The following is a 23,426-nucleotide window of genomic DNA, read 5'->3' as shown; positions in this document are numbered from 1 at the left end:
TATTGTAAATATCGATGTATGATATATTTATTGCACCTTGAACATTATTATGTTTTAAAGATCAATAGCTTCCAATTCTCAACAATGTTTTGGTTTGCTATTTTTTTTTTGGGTAGTGAAAAAATCTATCTTTTGGGAACTAAGTTTGATACTTTGGAATTAGTATTTAGCGGTAGGAAAATATCGAAATCTTCGATATACCGAATTTATCATATCAAAACATATTGCTAATTTCTGTATACCGAAAATTTTGGTATGGTGCAATAAAGATACCGACATATTCGATACGGTATTGATATAAAATTTTAAAATTTTCGATATTTCGATATATGTCGAAATACCGAATAAATATTTATAAATGTTAAAAATATGATACTTTTAACTAATGAAATTATAAATAAAATAAGAAAATGATTTTGTGATAGAAGTAATGTATATTTTTCAATCTTGTTCTTTGAGTACAGTTTTGTCTAAAGTTTTTGTGACCATAATGCACCAAATATTTTTTTTTTTTTTGGCAGCAATGAGATTTTTTCAGTGTGAACGGTATAATACTAATATCGTATCAATATCTCGATATATCATAAATATTCGATATAATCGATATGTTATTTATATTATACCAAAAATTTCAATACATTATACATAATTGATGAAATTTTTTTATATACTGTACTGAACCACCCCTATTTGTACTCCATTAAAAACATTAACTGTTGATTACTCAAATAGATACCTTCACTGTATTATTTTGGTCTTGGACAAACGGACATCCCTCAAAATTTTCCCTTCTAATTTTTGTTTTTGTTGAATTTGGGAGAACATTTTGTCTCTAGTAGGATATTAATTATGTACGATTTAAAATATTAGAACTGTACAATTACTAATATTTATAACTTTTGGTAAAACGAAAAGTGCTCTCAGTCCTATAATTGGTATTAGAACCAAGGTCACTAGTTCGATTCTCATTAATTACAAGAAGTACTGCTATTATTGGGATAGAGATTATTGCGGGCAATAAGTATATAGTATTCTTACTAGGATAACAATTGAAATGTGACACTTAAGTTGCTGTACGATTTAAAATATTATTGTGCACCTAAACCTTAACCATCATGAAGAGATATAAAATTATTTTCCATAAAATTTCTATAAACTCGTGTTTTTATGTCATGTGGTCGAAATTGTCCATCCCTTGGGCTTGAAATCTTATAGATTTGACACAAAAATTTATGTAAGGTGGTCTTACGATAATTATGTGAGATGAATATTTGGGTCACTCGTGAAAAAAATTATTATTTTTATTATAAATATAAATAAAATTGACAATTTTCATACTCACGGATAAAAATTATGAGACCATCAGACCTACTATCTTTCATACAAAATTGGCAATATAATTTTAAAAACGAAAGCCAAATAAATAAATCGGAAATATCGTTGTAGTCTAGTTGGAAAGAAGAAAAAATAAAAATAAAAAAATAAATCGGAAATATTATTATCATAAAGTATTATTATTTATCTAAATTTCCAAGAAAAATCACCAATGAAATTGTAGTGTGAGTTGTTTGAACACAGCCAGCCAGCCAGCCCACACGCAATTCAACTTCCTTCTGGATCTTTGACTTTTAGTGTCTCTAATTTCTCTATAATAAATAAAGATAAAAATTCTCTCAACAATACAACACAATTCCCTTCCCAATTATCAAAAGTTCCTTCGATTCTCATACGAAACAAAGATCCCAGTATCTCTGGAAAACAAAAACTAAATGCTCGGTTCGATACAGGAGCACGAGTGAAGCCACCAATAAAACCCACATAGATAGCATGTCAATGGATCGATCACCGTATTCCTCGTCTTCATCGGACAGTTCCCAGTTCTCCTCCACCCATTCCTCGCCCGCGAAAGGGTCTTCCACGGTGGTTCTTTCCATCGAGTGCTTAAAAGGAAGCTCCAAAGCCGATGAGTGGACCGGGGACATGCTGCAGACCGGCGACATAGTGGAGGAGCTGAGAATCGGCAACATGATCATCAGCTCGCCGTTCAAGAATGGGAAATCCGGCGTGCAAAAAATTCTGCACAACTCTTTCAGGCAGAAGGAGACTTCGATCCATGTCCGAGTTCGCCGTGGCGCCGACGAGTACGCGAAGCTGCAGGCGTGTATAGTGCCAGGCGATCAGTTCGTAGGGAGGAGACAGTACGTGTTGCGGGCCATCGATGACCCGAATTACGCCGTCGGATTCTTTGATCGGACGGAGAGCGAGTGCTTCAAATTGCAAGGTAAGGGAAGATTACCTTTCGAGGTTGACTTTTCGTTTGGATTTTTAGTAGAGTTCTATGAATGTGAACGACGACGGTACGGTGTGTGCGATTTTATAAAACGTTTTCGACTTGTTTTGTTTAGTGGTATTCCATTTGGGGTCACATTTTTCCTTTTAGTTACATACTTATCTTTGTAATTCTCGTTTTAATTTGGAATGTTCCGTAAGTGTCAATTTGCATCAATCCCTCTTTGGTTGGTTTTTTTTTTTTTTTAACCTCTCATTCATATGTTATGTGTCAAAAATGCCAAATTCAAGATTACTTTATTAACCCCTTTTTTTTTGTCATCAAGTGTTACATCATCATATAAATTATATAAAATGGTTGATTGGTGCAAAAAAAAAAGATTATTCTAACCCGAATCGTGCTGTTGATGAATTAATAATTCAGTCAACACACATTTTTAATGAGGTTTTATGATCGAATATATATATATATATATATATATATTTTTTAAAAAAAAGATTAAACTTTTTCCTGTTTGGATATATATCTTGTACCCAAAAACTATTTAATCATTTAAAAATGTGAGATCCCATTGCAAATAAGACTGTTGATAAATTTTTTTGTGTAATTTTTAATGCATTTTATGGTCCTTCACCGTGATACACGAGTTGGGCAAAGTCAGAAATCCAGTGTAAACCCACTAATGGCTAATGCGGACCAAGAAGTTGGTTTGTGGAGTCACCTGATTTTGACTCCGCGTGCTGATGCTTTTTGGGATGATAAATAAACCGAATGAAAGATGTNTTTTTTTTTTTTTTTTTTTTTTTTTTTTTTTAACACTTTCATATATGTTAGCGAGATATTTCAATCTGTGCAGCTTCAAGAACGGCGAGAATGGTGAGTACCCTCGAAAGAACGCCCCTTCAAGACGGATACGTTTCATATCCATGGGACCGAAGGATGCGCGACATGCTGTCGATTCCTTATTCAAGCAGCTTCTACTCCATCCTATTCCTCCCGAAAGCCTCAGATATAGTAGCTTCTCGTTACAATGATTTAGAGGACACTCTAGCACGAGCTCACGCCTGGATCAATGCGTCCCAAGCCTCTGGTGCTCCCATTGTCTTCATGAGCATCCAGACTGAATCCCTCCTCACCAAGGTACTAGAATCGCCAAATTTGTTAGAAATACATAGTATTATAGTTGGAAATGTCAGGCCTCATGCTCACAGACTCGCACAAGCGTGATCCCACTTGATGAAAAATCGATAACTCAAGCTATCAGAAGAATCCGTTGCATAGTAGTCTTGTTATCACGTTCAAACATGTCATATAATTTTGATAGAATGGGGTGTTATAATAACCGTCAGGGATAACTTAAAGAATTTGGTTTCAATTCTGGTTTAGGTATCTGGAGAAACTGCTTCTGCAACTGTGAACACAGGCTCGCTCTCGGATTTATCGAATCTTGCAAACACGAGTCTGTACGGTTTCGAGGATTACCATGGTGTGGATATAGGTGTGGTAAGAGCGGTTCGTATGTGGTTCTCGCCTCTCGTAGGGGAGATCCCAATCGAGATCAGAATCAGAGAAACAGATGCAAAACTTGGTTTTGCCATCAGCAGAACAGAGGAGGTACTTTCCTCCCTTCATATTCTCGCCATTCTCACAAAATTTTAACTTGACTCGCCACTTTTTCATCTGAACAGGGCTTCATATATATATCAACAGTAATCGAAGGAGAAGAAGATGTCCCCTCAGCTCGATCTGGGCTTAGCCATTTGTATAAACAGGCAAACAGTGCCTCCCCATCCCGCCTCTTAATCGTATCCCGAATATCAAACCAAAAAGTCCTCCCATGGATGGTTTCAACAACAGGGGCAATTCGCTGTTTCGACACTGTTTCACTGAGCCAGAAGCTCTCTCTACACCGGCACACACGGTTGCCGATTCTGATGCATGTTTTCCTATGGGACAGAAATGCGAATGTTTCAAATGTGGGTAGTATCAGGGCTCGAGCCATGTCCATGTGCCCGCCTACTGCACCAGCAGAGGTTAATTTGCCACATCCTCCATTTCTCACGTCTTTAAATGAAGACGATTTAGAAGATAGCGTAGCCATTGAAGGGTCTGAAATAACACGGGAAAGGGACACTGCAGGAGAGTTTTCATTCAGGTCACATGATTTTGCCCTTACGAATAATTGGGTCTGACAAATTTTTTGCTGGTTTGGTCTCTGTATTATAGTATTCTGTTGATCCATATGAGACTGGTTGTGTTTTCTTGTATCATTCTGTGACAACTTCAATTCCTTAATTAATGAAAATGCATGCCTTTTGGATTATCTCACACCACACAAGATTCATTATCATAGTTGGACTTCACAAAGCATATATGGTTACGTCCAACTAAATAATCATGTCCGAAAATTTACAGAATATAGTTAAAATGGGACTTGGCGTTATGGGATTGCGAGTCCCTTGATGAGGGAGACACGTTCTCCAACTGACGCATGTCAGGTGAGTCTGTAGCACATCGATTTGCTGGTGCAAAGAATATATGGCGCCCATACACCCGTAGTATTAACGTCAACTTCATGTTAGGGTTGTATTAACGTCATGTTGAAAAAGATTTCTAGAAAAACAAAAATAGGACCAATACTTAAATTTGAAGTACTAAAATAAAAATAAAAAAAAAACATATCAAAAATGAAATTTTCCAAAAAAATTAAAATTAAAATTTGGGGAGACTTATGTTGTTTTGTTCATGTGAGCACAATTTCTAAAAGAGAGAAGAAAAAGTAATCTCAAATGGTCCATCCTCACACTTTATGATAGCAAGAATGTATAGAAATATAAATTCTTGGACCAAAAGTTATATTATGTGTACATAAATATGAATGAAATATAGAGGTACCTCAATAAAAAGGTTGCATGTACCAAAATTAAAATGATTTTAAGGATTCCTAATTGATATTAAAGGATCTACCCGAAACATAAAATTAATTTGCGAATATTCAGTTAATTTTAATGTTCACTTACAAGTGCATCGGTTTCTTGATCTTTATATTCGAAATTTAGTGTCTGCTTTGTGCCATGATTCTTGTCTTGTAATCATTGGAAGCTAAGGGGCCGGGAGAATGTGAGTAAGCTGGGACGAAGGGTCTTGGCCGGGGGATATATGAATAATAATATCGGGGGATTCAAGAAATATCTGATCAAGAGTGAGCCATTTTGTTGTTTTATGAATAATAAATTAAAATCAAATTTGCTAGTGCATGAAATGTAAAACTACTTTTGTCCCAGTAATATTATATTGGTGTTTTTGATCGATGGTCTACGAAATATTAGATAATTTGGTTCTATTCATTTAAAAATGCATAGCCCAAATGTCTTCCATTTTTTAAAAGAAATAAATATATATCTAGGATAAATATAATTGATAAAGTTGGTCCAACATAATATGCAACAATATATTAATTTTCATAGATTTGAATAAAAATACCAAGGGAAGCTTCATGAGGTACGGCATTAAAAAACACTAATATATTAAATTTGATACAAAAGATAAAATTTTGAGTATAAAATCGAAACAACTATATTAATATCAACATTTTGCTACATTTATTTGGGTACACAAATATCATATATTAATATCTAAAAAAGTTGATAATCAAATATCATATATTCTTTCCACAATTTCAACGTAAACATATTTTTGTGGATCAGAGAGCCTTAATTAGACCTACATGTTCTGTGCATTGAAATAAATAATTAATGGATTTTTAAAAAAGTGCAGAAACTGAAGTTGTTTGATCCCTAAAAACTAAAAAGAGAGAGCATAACTTGCAAAATGGTGCCAAAATTGAAAAAAGGAAGAAGCTACCTTTTTTTTCCTCATTATCATTTCAATACTCACAGTTTCTTTAAAAGGGATCAATGACTTTTTGACCTGAATAATTCACAGCCGGAATATAAAAGAAAATTTCGTTTAATCTTTTATGTCACGCTTCTCAACATGATGAAAAGAAAATTCATGTCAATACATACCAAAGTCAGATTTGGTGGCAAATAATTTGTTTTGGTAAAGGTTGTCTATCACTACAATACACACTTCAGATACACTTCACACATAAGATCAATGTCCCCTCACATTTTTAAATGGCATTCATCGAAACAACTGGCAAAAATGTAAATTACATTACCTGAAGACAAAAAACATCGACATCTTGCCACATTCATCGTGTATATCTTTGCATGATCGAAGATGACGTGTAGTTTCCTCAAGTCCAGAATTACTGAACGGATGGCCAACTGCTGCTCAGTGTGACACTTTTGAATCAGAAATAACCAGCAATGACGAGAGCTAAAACAGCAAAAATACTAAAATTAACAATCATAGAATGAAAATATTATCGACAAAGCAGATTTATTCTACAGATCCGCTGGTAAGTAAGCACTATGGGAAAATGCAAACATCGAATAAGATGAATCTATCAGACGATAAATGCAGCAATATATTCATCAGATTTAGCATATTTGTACCCAATGCTGACATCTGATAAATACACAAAATGGGAATCGTGGGGCAGAAGTCGCAATCATGTCAAATAAATTGTAAATCAGGGTTGAAGTATAATAGAATCTGCATCCAATGTGAGTTTTAAAACTAGCTTAAGGCAATGTAAATTTATTCAATATTTGATTATGAAGCAAGCTACAGCATGAATATGGATCAATAAGTTGCAATGCACCTTAGTTCCAGCCACAATGGTGCCATTCAGGGGATGAGACGCGCATGCAGTAATACCTTCAGAGAGTGACAAAAATCTGTTCTGTATATGCTGGCCACTTGTTCCATCATTGCTTTTATCATCACAACTAGCACCAAACTTCAAATTAGCAGCCCAAACCCAAAAACTTTTATTTGTTATTCCTTTTTACATTGCTAAAAGAACTGGGGAATCACACTCAAACACACACCTACCCACCAGCCACACATGAACATCATTAACAAAAGTTTCCCAAAAGAGTAGAAAGGGTCAGAAATGAATAGATAAATAATATCAAACCTGGAAATGGATTAGACGGTGTAATATGTTAACTAAATACATGGAGAGCTAATTCGCCTCATGTATCAAGTGATCAGACACACTGCTTGAATAAATTCCTAAAGAATGGCTGAAATTTGATTTGTTTGGGAGTTCCTTACTTGTAATCCACATGACAAGCAGAGGCACTGTCTGGATAGAAATCCAAAAGGTAAAGGCCATTACTGGACGGTGATCCCACAACGTAGATCTGCAAAAAGGTCGACAAGAAAAGTTGCAAAAATGAGAAGATACTATAACCGCATACTAACATTATTAGAAGTCACTCAAGATCACAAGACTAAAATCCATGACCTTTCATTGCAGGTAAATGAGATGAGAATATATCAATCAGAGAGATACTCAGCTCGTGCTTTCATACCGCGGAATAAGCTAGAATATAGAAATGCAATAGATAGACAAGTCAAAAACATTTTTATAAATTTCTATGTTCTTTCATTTTTTTCCCTTTCTCCATGGAATTGCAACATTGACTTCCTAAAAAATCAACAATACAAAGTCATACTGCGTCAAACATATGTAAGACTGGTGACCCTTGGCATGCGATGCGTGCTTGTACAGTTTTTTTTATAATTAATTCGGTTTATATTTAAATGAGGGTCATACCGTAATTGTGAAAAATAGTAAGGAACTAAACTACAATTTTGATATAATGAATTTAAAAATAACAGAAAAAGACAAAAAACAGACAAAGTAAGGATTGAATCTACAACTTTCTGCTTAAGAAGTAGATACTCAATCCACTGAACTACATGTGACTTGCATTAGAAACCAGACACTCTATTAATATATTTAATTATAAAAACAGACCATGACACCGTGTCTTTTGGTTCTATTACAAGGAAACTTAATAATAGTAATAGATAGATTGCTTAAATGACTCACTGAGTTTATTGGAAGCCAACATGGTCTTCTCAAGAATGAGACATTGGTCAAACCATTGGATTCATCCCTGTAAGTTGACATCGGCAAGGGGGGCAACATTCAGCGATCTTCATTCAAAAGAAAGTAGCAAGTTCATATTGTACATACAGCCAAGGAGGTGGAGGGCAATGAATATGTGTCACTTGAAGCTTGTTAGTGTCTAGAACGCCTGACCTGGAAGAAACAATAACAGCAATAAGCATATAATCCAATCTGGACAAGACAGATACATAGGACGGAAGACTCCGAAAATAAGTTAGATGGGAGTTGAAGATGGTCAGGTTTTCAGCTTTTGACAAATGGTAACAAATGCAATTAATTACAGCAGTCACTAACTTAATCCCATTCCAAAACATAAAAAACAGCATGCAATTTTTTGCAAACATACCAACCATCATCAAGATGAAATGCCAATTGGTAAGGGCACGATGGATCAATATCAATCGAGTGTATTTCCTTTGAAACAATATTTGATTGAGCCTGCAGATAATTAATAATATGTAGTCATATTCAGCCATTGCATATAAAAGAATCAAAGGGTGAAACAAATGGTAAGCCATCGAGAAAAAGAGTATATGATTCCAAGAATCCAAATCGGTAGAGTACCTTGATAGATTGTAAATTTAAAATATGGAGTACATTTTTCTGAATTACGGGACAAAAAAACAAATGTTTAATGTAAGATTCCTTACAAGAATATCACATAAAATGGTGTTCTTGATGCCTTTGTTAAAGTTGCAATAGTACAGTAGTATATGAGTAATGAAACTTGAATTACCCTTCATAACATAACCCAACCTGTGCTTGAGCGGAATTTGTTCAATAACATAGTGGAGTATGTGAATCAGCAGTCCCTACATCTACATACCAAATAAATTTCTTCCACTAGCATTTGATCATTATGGACAACAAACAAATATTACCTACAGAAATTATCTTTGCAGCCAACAATATGCTTGAGTAAAGTAATCTTTTCATCTTTAGAAATGGTTCCAAAAACAAAAGAGTTGGATTCAATGAAAGCAGACCAGATATTTTAAATAAACGATGAAAAAAGGGTCAGAAAATTTCAGCACAACAATTGACACAGTATGGAACTAGAAAACTGATGTGAATTACTTTGCATACCTTTAAGGACCATATCTTCTCCAGCTCATGTGATAACTTCACCGCAATAAGAGGAGAACAATATCCCTAAATAAGCAAAGCTTCTGTTATGGCTAACTGGCTATCGATCAGTCAAGAAAGATTTCTTCTTAAGAAAATGGGTTTGTGCTATTCATCAAACAATCTCAATCTTATACGTCTTTCTATCTTTGCTGTTTGTTTTCTCTTTTTGACTATATGATGCAGACTTTATCCCCAACAATGTTAGAATAAAAGGTCCTCTTAGCCAAATCACTGGGCATAAACCAGAAGTGCCGGTACCTCTTTGTGATTACTGAAAGCAGTAGATGATCGTCCTCCACGCAGATCCCACATATATATAATTCCCTGCTTGCTAGCTCCTAATATAATCTATAGGCTCCACAAAATAAAGTGATGGCTATAGTCTGTTCTTGAAAGTGAGTGATGAAATAAGGGTTAATTTTGGGCTCATTAGTCAACTTCAATAAAAAATTTACCTCATTATCCCCACTTAACTTGATACTGTTAAGTGTGCCAGAGGAATTGGTTGAGAGTTCCAAACAGGGAAGATCACTAGCTCTTCTATCCCACACATTAATTGAGCCATTAGCATCAGAAGCAAACAACCTATTAATGCATATTATCACGAAGCAGCACACAAGAAATGAAAGACCTGTCAGCATATAACTAAACTATAATAATAATAATAAGTATGAGATCCTTAGAGTAACCATCTTAGAAGACACCAAAATATTTAATTCCATAATTACCCTTATTATCCTACTAAAACCCTCCTCAAGTCAATCCACATTTTACATAGAAAAAAATCTAAACAAAACTTCACTTTTAAATCAAACAACTCTTCTAAATTGAAAATAATTTCGTGTTAATTGTTTAATATTATTTGATCAAATTAAAAATAATAATAACACATGCAACGCTTATGCATCTTTTATTAGTAATAAGAAATAATGAATTACAAAACACAGCACCTTAAATTTGTTCTAAATTATCATTTTTCTCTGAGGTTGATCTATTCAAAAGAATGTAACATCAATAACCTACTTTCTATTCTCCAGAGGTCACTTGCCCCTATTGTTTCCTCTTTTTTAATGAATAATTGGCTTCCTAACATCATAAACACTTGTATAATTTCTCTTGCAATATATTATGGATTGAAAATTATGGAGAAGACGATGCCTCTCATTCATTACAAACAAAAAAATGCAAGCAAGAGTCCGATAGTTTTAAACCTTGAATTGTCGTCAGAAGAAAAAGCTATGTCTGAGAAACCTTTATGAGAATCAATCCCATGAACAGTGACAATGGGCCTCTTTCTTAGCACCTGCATATAAAAGTACACGGAAAATGTTTTAGGTATGTGAGAAGCCATGGTCAAAACACAAATGCAAACTCATAACAGCTACAACAAAATCCTACCGATCTATGCCTTCATTAGACTGAGACCACTTCCAAAAAATTAAATGCATGTTCTTTGTCTTAAAAGTATCAGTCATGAGAGTAATTGGTGCCTATTCCAGCTTTTCATTCATGTTATTTTCTTTCAGTCCAATGCATTCATCAGAAATTTCAGCTATATTTGACCCATCCATACACTAATGGATCAGACTTCAACGAAAATGCAAAATATGGTAAGGATACTATCATAGATACTCATATATGGACAAGCTTAACAACAAAATTGCTTCTTTGTATATCATACTGGTTACGGAAAGAAAACAAGGAGGAATCAGAACTGAATGCATGAGGTCTGTTATTATCAGCCCATATAGAGATCTAATGTATTTAGTTAATTTTTTGTTGAATCCATGATTTCCCTTTCCTTATCATCACAGTTCAGAGGATATAATGTGGGTCACCCTTCGATAAAAAACATCTTTTTATCACTTTCATTACTTTTTAATATCAGGTTTGCTTGTTATCTTTACAAGTATTTGTGCACCATCAGTGAGATTCCCTATATAAAAAGTAAGGTGGGCCTTTAGTTAAGACTAAGACTGCAGAAAATTCATTGAAGAAAGGTGAAAAAATGCTCACCTCGACCGGTTCAGAGGAGACATACCCAATGTCATAAACATGGACTTCACTGCTTTTTGTTGATGTGCAGGCTATCTGCAAGGTAAGAAAAGAAGTGTGAATAAGCAAGTTACAGAAATTTTTTACTAGAAAATAAGGTTCAAGAAATTTGTGGGGGCAAATTGTATCCGCAACCCCTGTAAAAATTCAAAAAAACGAAAAACCCATTTGTAAAATTAATTGCATTTAAAATCCCACGTTTTAAAAATCAGGCAAGGGATAAGTGTGTTTGACATTTTTTACATAGGGGTTACATGTGCTTGATTTTTATAAATAAGAGGATTTATTAGTCTATTAATATTTTTAGGACGTTGTATGCTTTTAGGCTTTTCATGAGGGGATCTGGTGCAATTAGCCCAAATATGTGGCATTTTGTGTTTCTTCAAATGTATGCTTCTTGTCTATTCCAAATAAATTTTAGTAAGGCCCTTGGGTTGCAAACCTCATCTTGGTTAGCAGCATTCCAACGGATGACATCAAGTTGTTGAGAAGTAGATACATGCAGCACTTGTTTTGCTTCATCTTCTTTCACATCTAAAAGATTTTATGCATTAAAAGAACAACATGAGGACATTCTGAGTGGCACCATGCAAAAAGATAATTAAATCAGAAAAATATTAGACAAAAAAAATGACGACACTGATCCATATTTCCATAATTGCAACAGAGCTCAATATCTAACCTTGAAAGTAAATTGCAAATAAAAAAAAAAAAAAAAACTAGCGTTTTTTAGGTAGTCATAACTCTGATGTGAAAAATCAAAGAACGAAAACCCCCTTTATTTTCAAATTTGTAACCGAGACTCCCAAATGAAAAAATTAAAGATCTAATACCAAAAATCTCATGCGAAAATTTAATGAGCTAAAAACACCTTGTGCTGCTAAATTTATACACCCAGCTGACAATTTTTGTGGTATGCACTCACACATTATATTACATCAAAATTAAACTGCCCACAGTCGAAAATAATATTTTAAATATAACAGCAAAAAAATATGTTTTTCCTTGTTATATAGCACATTAAATTTTCAAATTTATGTTTTTAATTTATTTTCATTAAAATTTCATGTTTACACGCTTAAAAAGCACGTATGCTACAAAAAAATTTGTTGCCATGGGAGTTTTGCCAACATAAAATATGGGAATTTTAACTCTGTTCATTTTACACATGCGGTTATGATTATAAATCTAACAAGACAATGAGGTTTTATTTCTACTTTTTACACGACTGTTTCAGCTACAGAATTTGTTTTTTGTTTTTTTTTTTAAAAAAAGATGTTTAGCTTGTTAATTTTCATAGTAGGTTTAAGCTATAAATTTAACACAATGAGTTTTTAATTTATGCTTGCTATAAATTTAAGGGGTCAAATGCGTTGTAGCCAATTGTCAGGTTGAGAATTTTAGTACCCGGCTTATTTTATAAAATGTTACTGAAAAAAGCAAGTGCAAGTCAAAGGTCTGAAGCGAATGTGCTTAAAAATTTTGGAATTTGTATCTCATAGCCAAAATTATTGGTACCAAATGATAGGCAACTTCATTGTATAAAAACAGACAATAAATCTGTGTGTTAATGATTGGTTACCTGGACTAAGGATATTATCAAAGTCATGCACAGTTAAGCAACCTGATGTTGTCACTGATGCTAAATATACGCCCTACAAAAACAAAGCAGACACTGATAAACATAATTTTGTCTCATAAACCAGCTAAAAGCTAGAGCAATCTCCATTGTATGAGTTCACTGATACATAGTCGGTGACTCGGCATGAAAGTAGAACAGTTTCAATGAGTCTTATTATGATTCTGGTATATCAAACTCAATACCTTACACGCCTTAAACATACTAGTCGTGACATAGTAAGGGTGATTATGCTCTCTGAATTCTGGTCCTTCCCTTCTTTCCAAGGTCAATAGTCAAGGGCCAATGATACTATATTAATAAAATATAATCATACAAAAAACTTGTTCCAAACAGTAGTAGATGACTACAAAATTTTGCATGTGAAATGACTGACTATTCTCTCAGTTTTGAGACTATTCAGGTCGACAATTTAGCTGCATTCTGCAAGACTTGAAGCATATGTCACCCAAATATAGGGGTGTAAATTTTGGAAATACCACTTAATCTTGATCCTCAAAGGAGAACATGATTTATCATTTACTGGACCATAATCATCAGCCTGCCAATGCATAAAAATGAAAAATCCGAGAATCGGTAATTCAAGCGTTCATTATGAGCTATTCATTACATTAACTATTTTTTGCATTAAGTTTATAAGATTACATTAAAAAATTTATTTCCTATAAATTTTGATGACTTTTATATTGAAATAAAAGTATTTCTTTCCAAGAAACACGTTTCCTGCTATCAAGTGACATCAAAAACTTTTCTGAGCTCTTTAATGGTAGTCCTGAGAATTGCATTAACAATGAGATGAAATGTTATATATTTCATTTAACTCTAAAACTATCTGAATGCAGCATGCAACTATACAAGGGACCATTACAACATACAACTGCAGGATCTACTAATGTAGCAAGTCACCTTGGAGTCAAATTCAACTGCTGAGATGCCCCACCTGAAATTGAAGTGCAAAGAGTGGCAATCATTAGTACTTGATATCCAGCAAGAAGAACATAATTAGGACAAAAGAAAATAAAGTACATGACGTAAAATTTTTGTTATCATTTTCCTGAATCAAAGTCTTGTCTCACGAAATGAAAACAAGTACTATCATTTATTTCTTAATATTTTCTATAAAAACAAAATTTTCATCCTTTTCACATATCCATTACTTTTAACTGAGCTTTTAATCATTTTTCAAAAATACTATATTATTGTATTATAGAATGTTCTAAAAAAACACACCACTATTTTAAAATTTTAAATAAATTTATTCAACTATCTGTAACATGGTTTGACAACTCAATTTCTCCAAAACTTACACATACATTTATTTCCCCAGATCATACCTTCAAAATATTTCCCAAAGCTCCCAAAATAAATCAATCATTAAGATAAAAAAATTCAACTGAAATAAAAACTATTGGAATACAATAAACACACAGGTAAAGCAATATGTTCTCTGTTACACCACTCAACGAAAATCCATTAAGATAAATAAAGTATTGATTGTACAGTTTTTCATGAACTGGACATTTTGATACTAGTGGTTTCTAAACGTAGCGACCAGATGAATATGTTTCCCGCACAAAAACATCAGCATATTGAAGAAACGCGATTAAACATAAAGAAAAGAAAAAAAACAATGAAAGTGGAAATTGGACCTGCTGGTTGTGCCGAGAAACATCAGCATATTGAAGAAACACTATTAAAAAAAAAACAATGAAAGTGGAAATTGAACCTGCTGGTTGTGCCGGGATTATTGTTTAATCTAGCGTCGATAAACCAATCAATCTGTCAAAACTGCCTCTAATAAAAAACCAGCCCAAGCCAAATTCAAATTTTCTGGTTTCATAAACTCCCAAACAAATTATAAAGTTCCATACATGGGTCTGGCATGGTTCTCCATCCACGTGATATGTATGAGGAAAAGCTGCAATCTTGGACCAAAAGAAGTGCAAAAGAAAGAAAATAATCAAGTCATCATCCACACACTCAATTATTTCGATAAATCAGTAATCAACCAGCAGGACAAACCTCAACTGACCTCAGAGTAGGATTGAATTATGAGACCAGAAATACAACGACGATAATTAGGCTCGAATCTCCCGTTTAATTCGACGAGACTCCTCTTCCACCGATGCCTGAAATCGCGCGAGTTTCCATGCGTTCGATTTGAACAACGGATGAAAAAGTAGGGAAATGAATGAATTACCTGTCGGTGGGTCTGAGCCTCTGATTCAACGAATTCACTGGGGCTAGGTATGGTTCCATGCAATTCCAATTATTTTCCCTCTCCTCTTCAGTAAACAGGTTTGAAACAGTACCGATTAGTTCGAACATCCCGCCATATATAAACGCAATTCAGGTCTGGTCAAAATCAAATCTTTTTTTTTTTGGGGGAAAAACCAAAATATAACACCGACATTCCTTATTTATTCTGTGTACAACAAAAATATAAAAATAATAATAATAACTTTTTTTTTGAGGAAATACGTTTGATACAAACTAAAAATAATGAAAGAAAAACGCCTAATGCCATGTGTAATCCGATGAAGACGGCATTATGTGACATTTATGATTTATATTACACTTTGCTACATCTAGACCGGACCCAACTCATGGTCAAGGTCTATTAATTGGGTAAAAGATATGGTCCGGAACCGTGACTGTAATTGACAGAGGTGGTCCGACTACCATTTTAGGTTCTAAAACCTGGCGTGTTGGCAATATTTAACTGATTTTTTAAAAAAAATAGACGACAACGAACCGTGGATCAAGTGGCAGTTGGAGATCAACGAGGGTGGGTTTGAACCACGGGTCGACCTCCATTTTGAATTTTTTTGCCATGAATTTCAACCCTATAAATATCTCCCACCCTTTTCAGTTTTTTTTCCACACAATTCTCCTTCAATTTTCAATCTCTAATTCTCAATTCAAGCTTATTTATCAATTTTTAAAATATTAATTGTCGACTAATGTCAATTGTTCATTTATTTTCTTAATTACTTCGATTTTAATTTTATACAAATTATCTGTTCAAGTCGTAGTGGTAAGAGCAATGGAAAGAGCATCATGTCTGAATTTGAGGATCTCGATTTTACTTCATTTCAATATTGACGGTTATGATCTTGATTTTTTCGACAAAGAGCATTTTGTTGCACTAAAAAATCTAAGTTGGAATGAGGTAGAAAAGGAACGAAGTATTATAGTGATGAATTTAGGGTTAAAATCATGGTTATGCCTGGTTTTTATGAGCATGATAGTGTACTGAGAGGTAAAGTTCTCTGAAGATACAAATCTGTGACTTGACTTGAAGTAGCTCAGTTCTATTAGTGGTCTCCTATATGGGATAACTAATTCTCGCTAGAAAAAACTCTTGTAATCTTTATTTAGAAATTTCTTTTATTGTTCCCATCAATTTACTGATTATTTAGTTGATTTAGCCTGGGATATATCATTTTAATACTTTTCATATTGGTTGGTATGCATTAGATCATATTAACATGCACTTCTCATATTATATGAGAGTCAAAGACGGAGGTAAATTTTGAATTAAACTATTTCCAGTACCCATCTAATTTCATATTATATTAATAAACAAGCGGCAGTAGCAACCAACTTGAGTCTTTCTTTCTTTCTCTTATATACCTTTTTTTGGGGGAAAAACACTTGTGTTCTGTGTAATAGATGACTCTGTAATTGATTACAATGAGATGAAAGTGTTATATACATATACTTATTAATGTGGGATGAATTCTCTTGTTTTTTATGTTGTGTTGTGGAATGTAAATGGCAGGAGGTAATGGAGCTGGTTTCATCCACTCTTTAATGATTAACGAAAACCACAAAGCAGAAGTACATGGCGAATTTTTTTTTTTAAAAAAAAGAGAAGAAACTTGTTTCTATTACCTAGTTTCTGCAGAAACAGTAAACATACTGTCATTTTTTGACTACCCAAATTCCATTATTCGTCTCAGGATATCAATCAACTTATCATCTCATAAACTCAACCAAACAAACCTTGAAACTAATCATTGACATTTTATGTCATAAACCTTAATGTCCATATAAAAGTTCTGAACCAAGCAGACAGAAAAATGAAAGGAAAGAAATGATGAGAACCTTGCTGCGTGAGGAAATCAGCCGGATACCAGTTTTACAACAATGGCAAGCAAATTGAGAAGTATAAGAGGAACTCTCAAGTATTGGGTTGCATATATGAGACCAAGAATCTGCCCCTTGAATGAGTTTCTCTTTACCCCTGAATACTCTTGGAAGCTCCATCCTCTGGGGGCAAGGACTCGATCTTCATTTAATATGGCCAATGCATTTGCAAGAAGCAGGCAGCCCTCCAGCAGCGTCCACAACCCCATTTCCTGCAGCATGCAACCGTCTATAAATTTTCTTTTCTACATGCTTTTTAATGTAATAAAATTTTCTTTCGTTTTCTTGAAACAGTTAGATGAGAAACGTTTTACAAAGAGATATGCAATGATGATTCAGTTCAAGCATTGACTAGTTCGACATCAGAGGAGTGCGTAGAGATGATCGTAAGTTATTCTACCAGAAACCACTTCAGCTGCTACGGTAAGCTTATCTCCTCGAAACACAGTTAGGCTCTGTTTGCGCATAAAATTGCGTCAATCATGCAAGACACAAACACAAGCCAAAATGAAGTGAAATGTGAAATCTAAATCCTAAAACAAACAAAATGAATCCTCATTTGATCGTTAGTCATAATCTCTTTGGAAACTAGGAAGAAAATGAAGGAACTGACAAAGGAGAACACATAAAATTACAACAAAATTAATTATGCCATCATGAACTGGTTTAATTTTTTTACAACTAGGGGCTGAAATGGAAGCTGAAGGAGTTGAAACTAAAACAATTAAACAGGAAGTACGTACATGAAATTGCAGAAAGTTGCTTGCTTGAGCAGTCGATTTGATTGCCAATGATCCTTTTTTCACGATCTCCTCTCTTTTTTATTCTTTCCGCGATTGTTTAGAAACTGGTTAAATTGCAGGAAATTTATGGAAGATCTTAGGACTTTCGAGTAAATATCACTGATTTCAGTGAGAAAAGAAAAAAATAAAAAAAATTCAACTTTCAGGTTCTCTTGGTTGGATCTTATTGGATTTGTGCTGCAACCCTCAATGCCCAAATTCAATTTTCGGTGTGTTCAGAAATTTATGAACCAAGCTAAGCAATCTCATCTGAAACCAAAACTTCAGAGTTTCCGAAAGGAAGAACAAGCAAAAAATAAATTATTTTTCCTCGTAAAGATTTGTACAACCTTGTTCAACTCAAATCAGCTTGTTCAATTTCGGCATCGTATACAAGAAATGAAAAACAAAAAGATATAATAGAAGAAGTTTTCCACTGACCTTGCTTGTACAAATCGGTGAACTGAAATTCGCTGATGAACAGAAACTCTGGGACCTAATCGGAGAGAGTTTTTTTTTTTTTTTAACCCAAATAATACCTAAGATAATTAATTTTTTACATCTTAAAAATAATTGCACGCAGAATTCAGACAATTAATTTCATTTTTCTTGTACATAATTTAAAGCGACTTGCTTTTCCATTTTAATTTGAAAAAATCTTTTTTGTCCTAGAATATCAGATAATAATAATAATAATAATAATAATAATAATAATAATAAATCTGAAGCAATAGACCACGTGTATATTTTAATTTGAACAAGTCTATTTTACGTACAAAAAATTTATGTATTACTGTGATTTATTAGAATTTGAACATAATTAATTTCGACAAAATCTGACAATCGATCTGTGAGGATGCATGAATCACTTTCCTGCACGTACCTGGAAAACCGCAATGACTGAATCATATGATCATCGCATATACATGAGAGAAACTATTCAAACTTATTTTATTAGAAGACTCGTACGTGAGAATCCTGTTGCCATTTATGAAGCAAAGATTCAGCAAAGTTAATGTCATCTGATGAATTCTCATGCATCAACAACAAAGTCGAAATCAGCAGTATCGATCTAACGAACTTTTGCCATCTGAGGGAAGACTAAATGGACTGTACGCTGCTAACTCAGTTGACAAGCTATTGACAGTTTTTGGAAATGCATCTGGAATCAATCGTGGGAGCCCTTCTCCAGAAATATCATTTCCATTCCTGGGCAGAGGGAAGCCGGCATCCTCTGCTCTGAATCGCACCTCACTGAATGCTGTGTCAGACAACCGTCCTCGATGGCTTGATCCAACTGTTAATGGTCGATGATACAAGCAACCAGTCGATCCAATATGGTGAGAATTTCGAGACCTTGTTGAATCTTGCGTCCCTGGATGCCAAATAGAATTATGGAGATTATATTTCAACCCTGCATCTTGGGATTCGGGATTTGACAGAGACTTTTGTGTTTTTTCGTGTAACTCAACAAGTTGAGACCTGCTTTGTAACTGAGAATTTCGAGATGCGGGACAGATATGAACCACATGAGTTACAAGGTCAGCACTCTGAGCCTTTGGATAAGGTAAGCGTTCATTATCGGATGGCATGCTCCTTATAGGGAAGAAGAAAAGGAGTAGAATAAGTTAATACTGGATGCTTCTAAGCAGGCATTTTCCACACGATACTTTGTCATTCCATCAGTTTCTGGCTGCATCTCACTGATCAATAATCCAGATAATGGTTCACTGTAGTTTCTGTTCATCATCATACCATCAAGATCCTCATGTCGATGAGAAATGTGAGATGGCACGGTCAGTTGATCGGCAAGGCCTGATTTTTTTTTATTTTGCCTTTACCGTGGGTTTTCATTAAGAGATGGTACTCCCAGTTGGTTAACAGGGCTGGATTTTGGGTATTTTCTTTTCTGGGATCGTTCCCCTGCGTGCTGTTTATTGCCAGGTTGAGGTCATGTAACGTGAACAGGAGGCTCAAAAGGTACTCCAAACTATTCCGATTTGAGGCGGATATAGCCCTTCTTGTAAACGTCTCTCTTCTTTGATCATCTAATCAGGTTCACGATCGAAAACTATTTTCCTCGCTTGGATTGCACTAGAAATCTCAAGCAATTTGTGCGTTGAGACTGAATTCTCCGAATTTCCAAAATCCGGAGACGAAGCGTAGCGGCGACGGAAGAAGAGAGTTGGCCGAAACCCTTTTTTTTAATCAAATTGTTAAAGTGGCCGTGAGTTTTTCTTCCAACTCGTTCAACATTGGCCGAGAGATTCCTTTCAAAATCTTAATTGATTCTTAATCAATTAATTAAGGAAACTAATGAAGTCAATAATCAAAAATTACATGGCTTGATTTGCTTCCATGGCCGTGAGTTGGTTTTTCAATTTGGGAAGGAATTTTGTGAATTTTTATGGGAAAATTCTCTATCTAATTATACCATCTTATGGTGTATTTATAGAGTTAGACTCCTAATATAATTAGGAGTCCCTCTCCCACAAGGACTCTAATAATTTCATTATATTTAAATTCTCATATTATTAATATATAATATATTTATTAACCTTTAATAATATATTATATAATAATATCATATACACTTATTTTATATCACCATATAAAATATATACATGTATATGTATATAAAATTAAATAACCATTATTTAATTTATAAATTTAATCCTTGATTAATTTAACTCTACACTCCTCTAGAATATTTATGAGAATTTGTTCATGTTAGTAGTCACTACTACTAGCACCACCATTTAATTAGTAAAATCTCGATTCACTAAATAAATGATTTCGAACTCATTATAACTCCGATCGACGATCCAAGAGCGCCGATATGTCAAGGATACAAATCTTATTCAAATAATGAAAATTGAAAATTTCGAAGATCAAAATTTTCACTTACCATCTTGGGCAGCTGCCAGTTTTAGTGAACTCCTTCACAAAACAGACAGTTCCACTCTCCTTCCTTATTTAGCAATCATGCCAACTTCCATTTTTTCCATCCTATGGAATCAGCTCATAAACTCCTTTATAAGCTTCTTGTTTGATCTCCATCAAACTATAGTCGCGAAATTCCAACTCCTTGAAATTTGACTATCTCAACGGAAACACAGAATCCGATTCTTGTGTGACCCTCAATGGTTCAGGGATACAGCTAGTCGTGGGTTCACATCTCCATGTGATTCAGAATAACATTTATTCTTATTCGGGTTTACCCTAGTTAACTCCATTATTTTCCTTAACTCTTTGATCAAGAATGTCAGAACTCATTTCTGATTGCACCCATCGGATCATGGTAAGAGCGTCTAATAGCATCGTCCCATGATCCCCTCGGTATCACTGATAGTGCCTGCAAGAACCTTTAGTCATGGTTAGCGTACAGTACGGTCCCTTCAACACACATATCCCGATCGAATCTGCAACTATTGGTATATTGAGAGTTGCATATGAATTCGATAACGATGCGATTTATCTTTGAGTACTAATAGTGGCATGGTATGTGCAACTAGGAAAACACATTTCCCTAAAGCACATTTCTTGCTCTGGCCAGAGGCTCTTTGCACTATTAACTCATCAGATCACATAGGATATCTTCACCCATAGGCGAACGGTAAATCCCCGACTACAATGCATTTGCTCCTACGTATTTCGAAACTACACCCAACCTCGCCACCTGATGACCCTCGATGGAGTCGGTAAACGGATCAAAGTGCATGCTAGTACGTATAGCCCCTACATTGTCCCGGGTCAAAGGACTAATGGTGTACAACCATAACTGCGGACTATTCCACTCGATAAGTGAGAACCACTTGGACAGTCCGCGGGAGGGTTGTTCAGTGCATCAGCACATGATCACCCATATGTGTGAATGGACATCTCCATGCCCTTGCCAATGAAACATGGCGTTTACATCACAGATGCTAGTCTCAAGCTCGATCGACCTTTATCCTTGTTTTAGGCGGCTGAATCGACTAAGAACCTGTTTAGAATATACGGTACACTTCCTAATGAGATTCATGATCTTACGTTGCGACGCAGACCTCATGGTACCTATTGTATATTCAAGGACTTTATCTATGCAGCTTGCATGAGTATACAGATAAAGTATAATGCCATAATCGAATAAAATCGTAAAATATTATTAAAATAAAGATTGTTTTACATTAGAATCAATAAAGCCCGAGCCACAAGTTGGCTTGCCGGGCACCTACTCTAACACTTTAGATGAAACAGATCCCATGCCATCAACACAATCGACATCGTAATCACTGTCGCTATCGACAGAAGGTTTCTTCTTACTTCCACGGTCTTTGGAAGGTGCCTCACTTATGCTTGATGATCCGTTATCACTACTTGGATGCTGGATATAAGACTCCTCCCTGCTCAAAACTCCTAGCCATATCAAGCTTTCATTGGCAGTCATCTTATCCTGTAAACACTTAGACTGCCTAACTAGCCTCCTTATCATTGCGATATTGGGTGATATATGCTTTATAACAGCAGTTAGCACCCCAACTTTCCATATCTTTTTCAGATCATGAGGCTGCTTATACAGAGGAGTCTGACCCTTAGGTAATCCCAATCTAATCCACCACTCCTCATTCCCCGTTGGCCACCAAGTTGGAAGGATGCCCTTCTCAAGTGGATACTTACGCTGTGCCGGATTGCAATAATGTTGCATCAAGGCAGATAAAAGAGATCCAAATGTGGCATCTTGCAAATCTTGAAGGACTCTTTGTGAATTACTATTTTGACCACCACCTCCATCTTATCTGGAAAGGCAGTCGGCCTCATACTTAGCAATGGCCGCGGGACCGTTTTTGTCAAACTTCACCTTTTCTTTCCACCAAGCTCTAACATTTTCTGATGCACCGCTAACTGGCTTGCCCTTATCCGGAATAATGCCATACACAAATCCACGGGCATTGCAGACTTCTGTGAGCTTCAACATGTATTTCAAAATGCCATCTTGAGCACGAGCCATCTTCTTTCTGCGTGCCTGATCTGTGGAGGACTTCGCCTTCTGCCTATGCTGCTGTGAATTTTGGCCAGTATCACTTTGCTGGATATTTCCCGAACAGGCCCACAACACCCATGCCTGTAGAAAATCCGTCAGAAGAAGAGAAAAAGAATTTTTAAAAGAAACCTGAACAATTCCTCCTTGATTGCTTCCCATCCCAAGTTCAAGCAACAACTGTCAGTCTGTCGTGACGATTCGTGAAGTTTTATCCACTCACTCTCCTGATGAGGAGTATATTGGAATGAAGATAAAATTATAACGTCTGCTTTGGAACGGTGTAGAGGGCGACTGAAGGAGAT

General features: G+C 35.0%; 2 protein-coding genes and 2 pseudogenes across 2 annotated transcripts; 1 reads left to right on the top strand and 3 right to left on the bottom strand.

Moving 5' to 3' along the window:
• The first annotated feature begins 1,636 nt into the window (after window positions 1–1,636).
• LOC140956259 (uncharacterized) lies at window positions 1,637–4,613 on the top strand. Its single transcript, XM_073412958.1, has 4 exons — window positions 1,637–2,281; window positions 3,147–3,430; window positions 3,677–3,904; window positions 3,979–4,613. Exons 1-4 carry the CDS (start codon window positions 1,828–1,830, stop codon window positions 4,480–4,482), a joined length of 1,470 nt encoding a protein of 489 aa, XP_073269059.1. The 5' UTR covers window positions 1,637–1,827; the 3' UTR covers window positions 4,483–4,613.
• Window positions 4,614–6,290: 1,677 nt separating this feature from the next.
• On the bottom strand, window positions 6,291–15,563 carry LOC140991522 (uncharacterized). Its single transcript, XM_073461512.1, has 18 exons — window positions 15,368–15,563; window positions 15,200–15,296; window positions 15,039–15,092; window positions 14,894–14,946; window positions 14,074–14,107; window positions 13,111–13,183; window positions 11,971–12,062; window positions 11,490–11,564; window positions 10,685–10,776; window positions 9,929–10,058; window positions 9,732–9,821; window positions 9,432–9,497; window positions 8,692–8,783; window positions 8,412–8,477; window positions 8,265–8,331; window positions 7,481–7,569; window positions 7,023–7,149; window positions 6,291–6,634 (listed from the first exon to the last, which is right to left on the bottom strand). The coding sequence occupies exons 1-18, from the start codon at window positions 15,493–15,495 to the stop codon at window positions 6,590–6,592; spliced, it is 1,470 nt and encodes a 489-aa protein (XP_073317613.1). The 5' UTR covers window positions 15,496–15,563; the 3' UTR covers window positions 6,291–6,589.
• Window positions 15,564–17,068: 1,505 nt separating this feature from the next.
• On the bottom strand, window positions 17,069–18,663 carry LOC140991523 (uncharacterized; annotated as a pseudogene).
• Window positions 18,664–18,966: 303 nt separating this feature from the next.
• On the bottom strand, window positions 18,967–23,283 carry LOC140991791 (ETHYLENE INSENSITIVE 3-like 3 protein; annotated as a pseudogene).
• Between the last annotated feature and the right edge of the window lie 143 nt (window positions 23,284–23,426).

This window comes from Primulina huaijiensis, chromosome 13 (assembly GCF_012295235.1).
Source record: "Primulina huaijiensis isolate GDHJ02 chromosome 13, ASM1229523v2, whole genome shotgun sequence".
In the NCBI taxonomy this organism is placed as follows: domain Eukaryota; kingdom Viridiplantae; phylum Streptophyta; class Magnoliopsida; order Lamiales; family Gesneriaceae; genus Primulina; species Primulina huaijiensis.
The sequence above is the reverse complement of the archived record's forward strand: the minus strand, read 5'-3'. Positions and strand labels throughout refer to the sequence as shown.

Excerpts from the sequence above, each read along its gene's own strand:
- LOC140956259 (XM_073412958.1), top strand. The coding sequence starts at position 1,828 with ATGTCAATGGATCGATCACCGTATTCCTCGTCTTCATCGGACAGTTCC. Across the intron at positions 2,282-3,146 it reads CGAGTGCTTCAAATTGCAAG|CTTCAAGAACGGCGAGAATG; the intron begins GTAAGGGAAGAT and ends CAATCTGTGCAG. Across the intron at positions 3,905-3,978 it reads CCATCAGCAGAACAGAGGAG|GGCTTCATATATATATCAAC; the intron begins GTACTTTCCTCC and ends TCATCTGAACAG.
- LOC140991522 (XM_073461512.1), bottom strand. The coding sequence starts at position 15,495 with ATGTTCGAACTAATCGGTACTGTTTCAAACCTGTTTACTGAAGAGGAG. Across the intron at positions 7,150-7,480 it reads GCTTGTCATGTGGATTACAA|TTGTGATGATAAAAGCAATG; the intron begins GTAAGGAACTCC and ends GTTTGGTGCTAG. Across the intron at positions 6,635-7,022 it reads CCATTGTGGCTGGAACTAAG|CTCTCGTCATTGCTGGTTAT; the intron begins GTGCATTGCAAC and ends TTGCTGTTTTAG.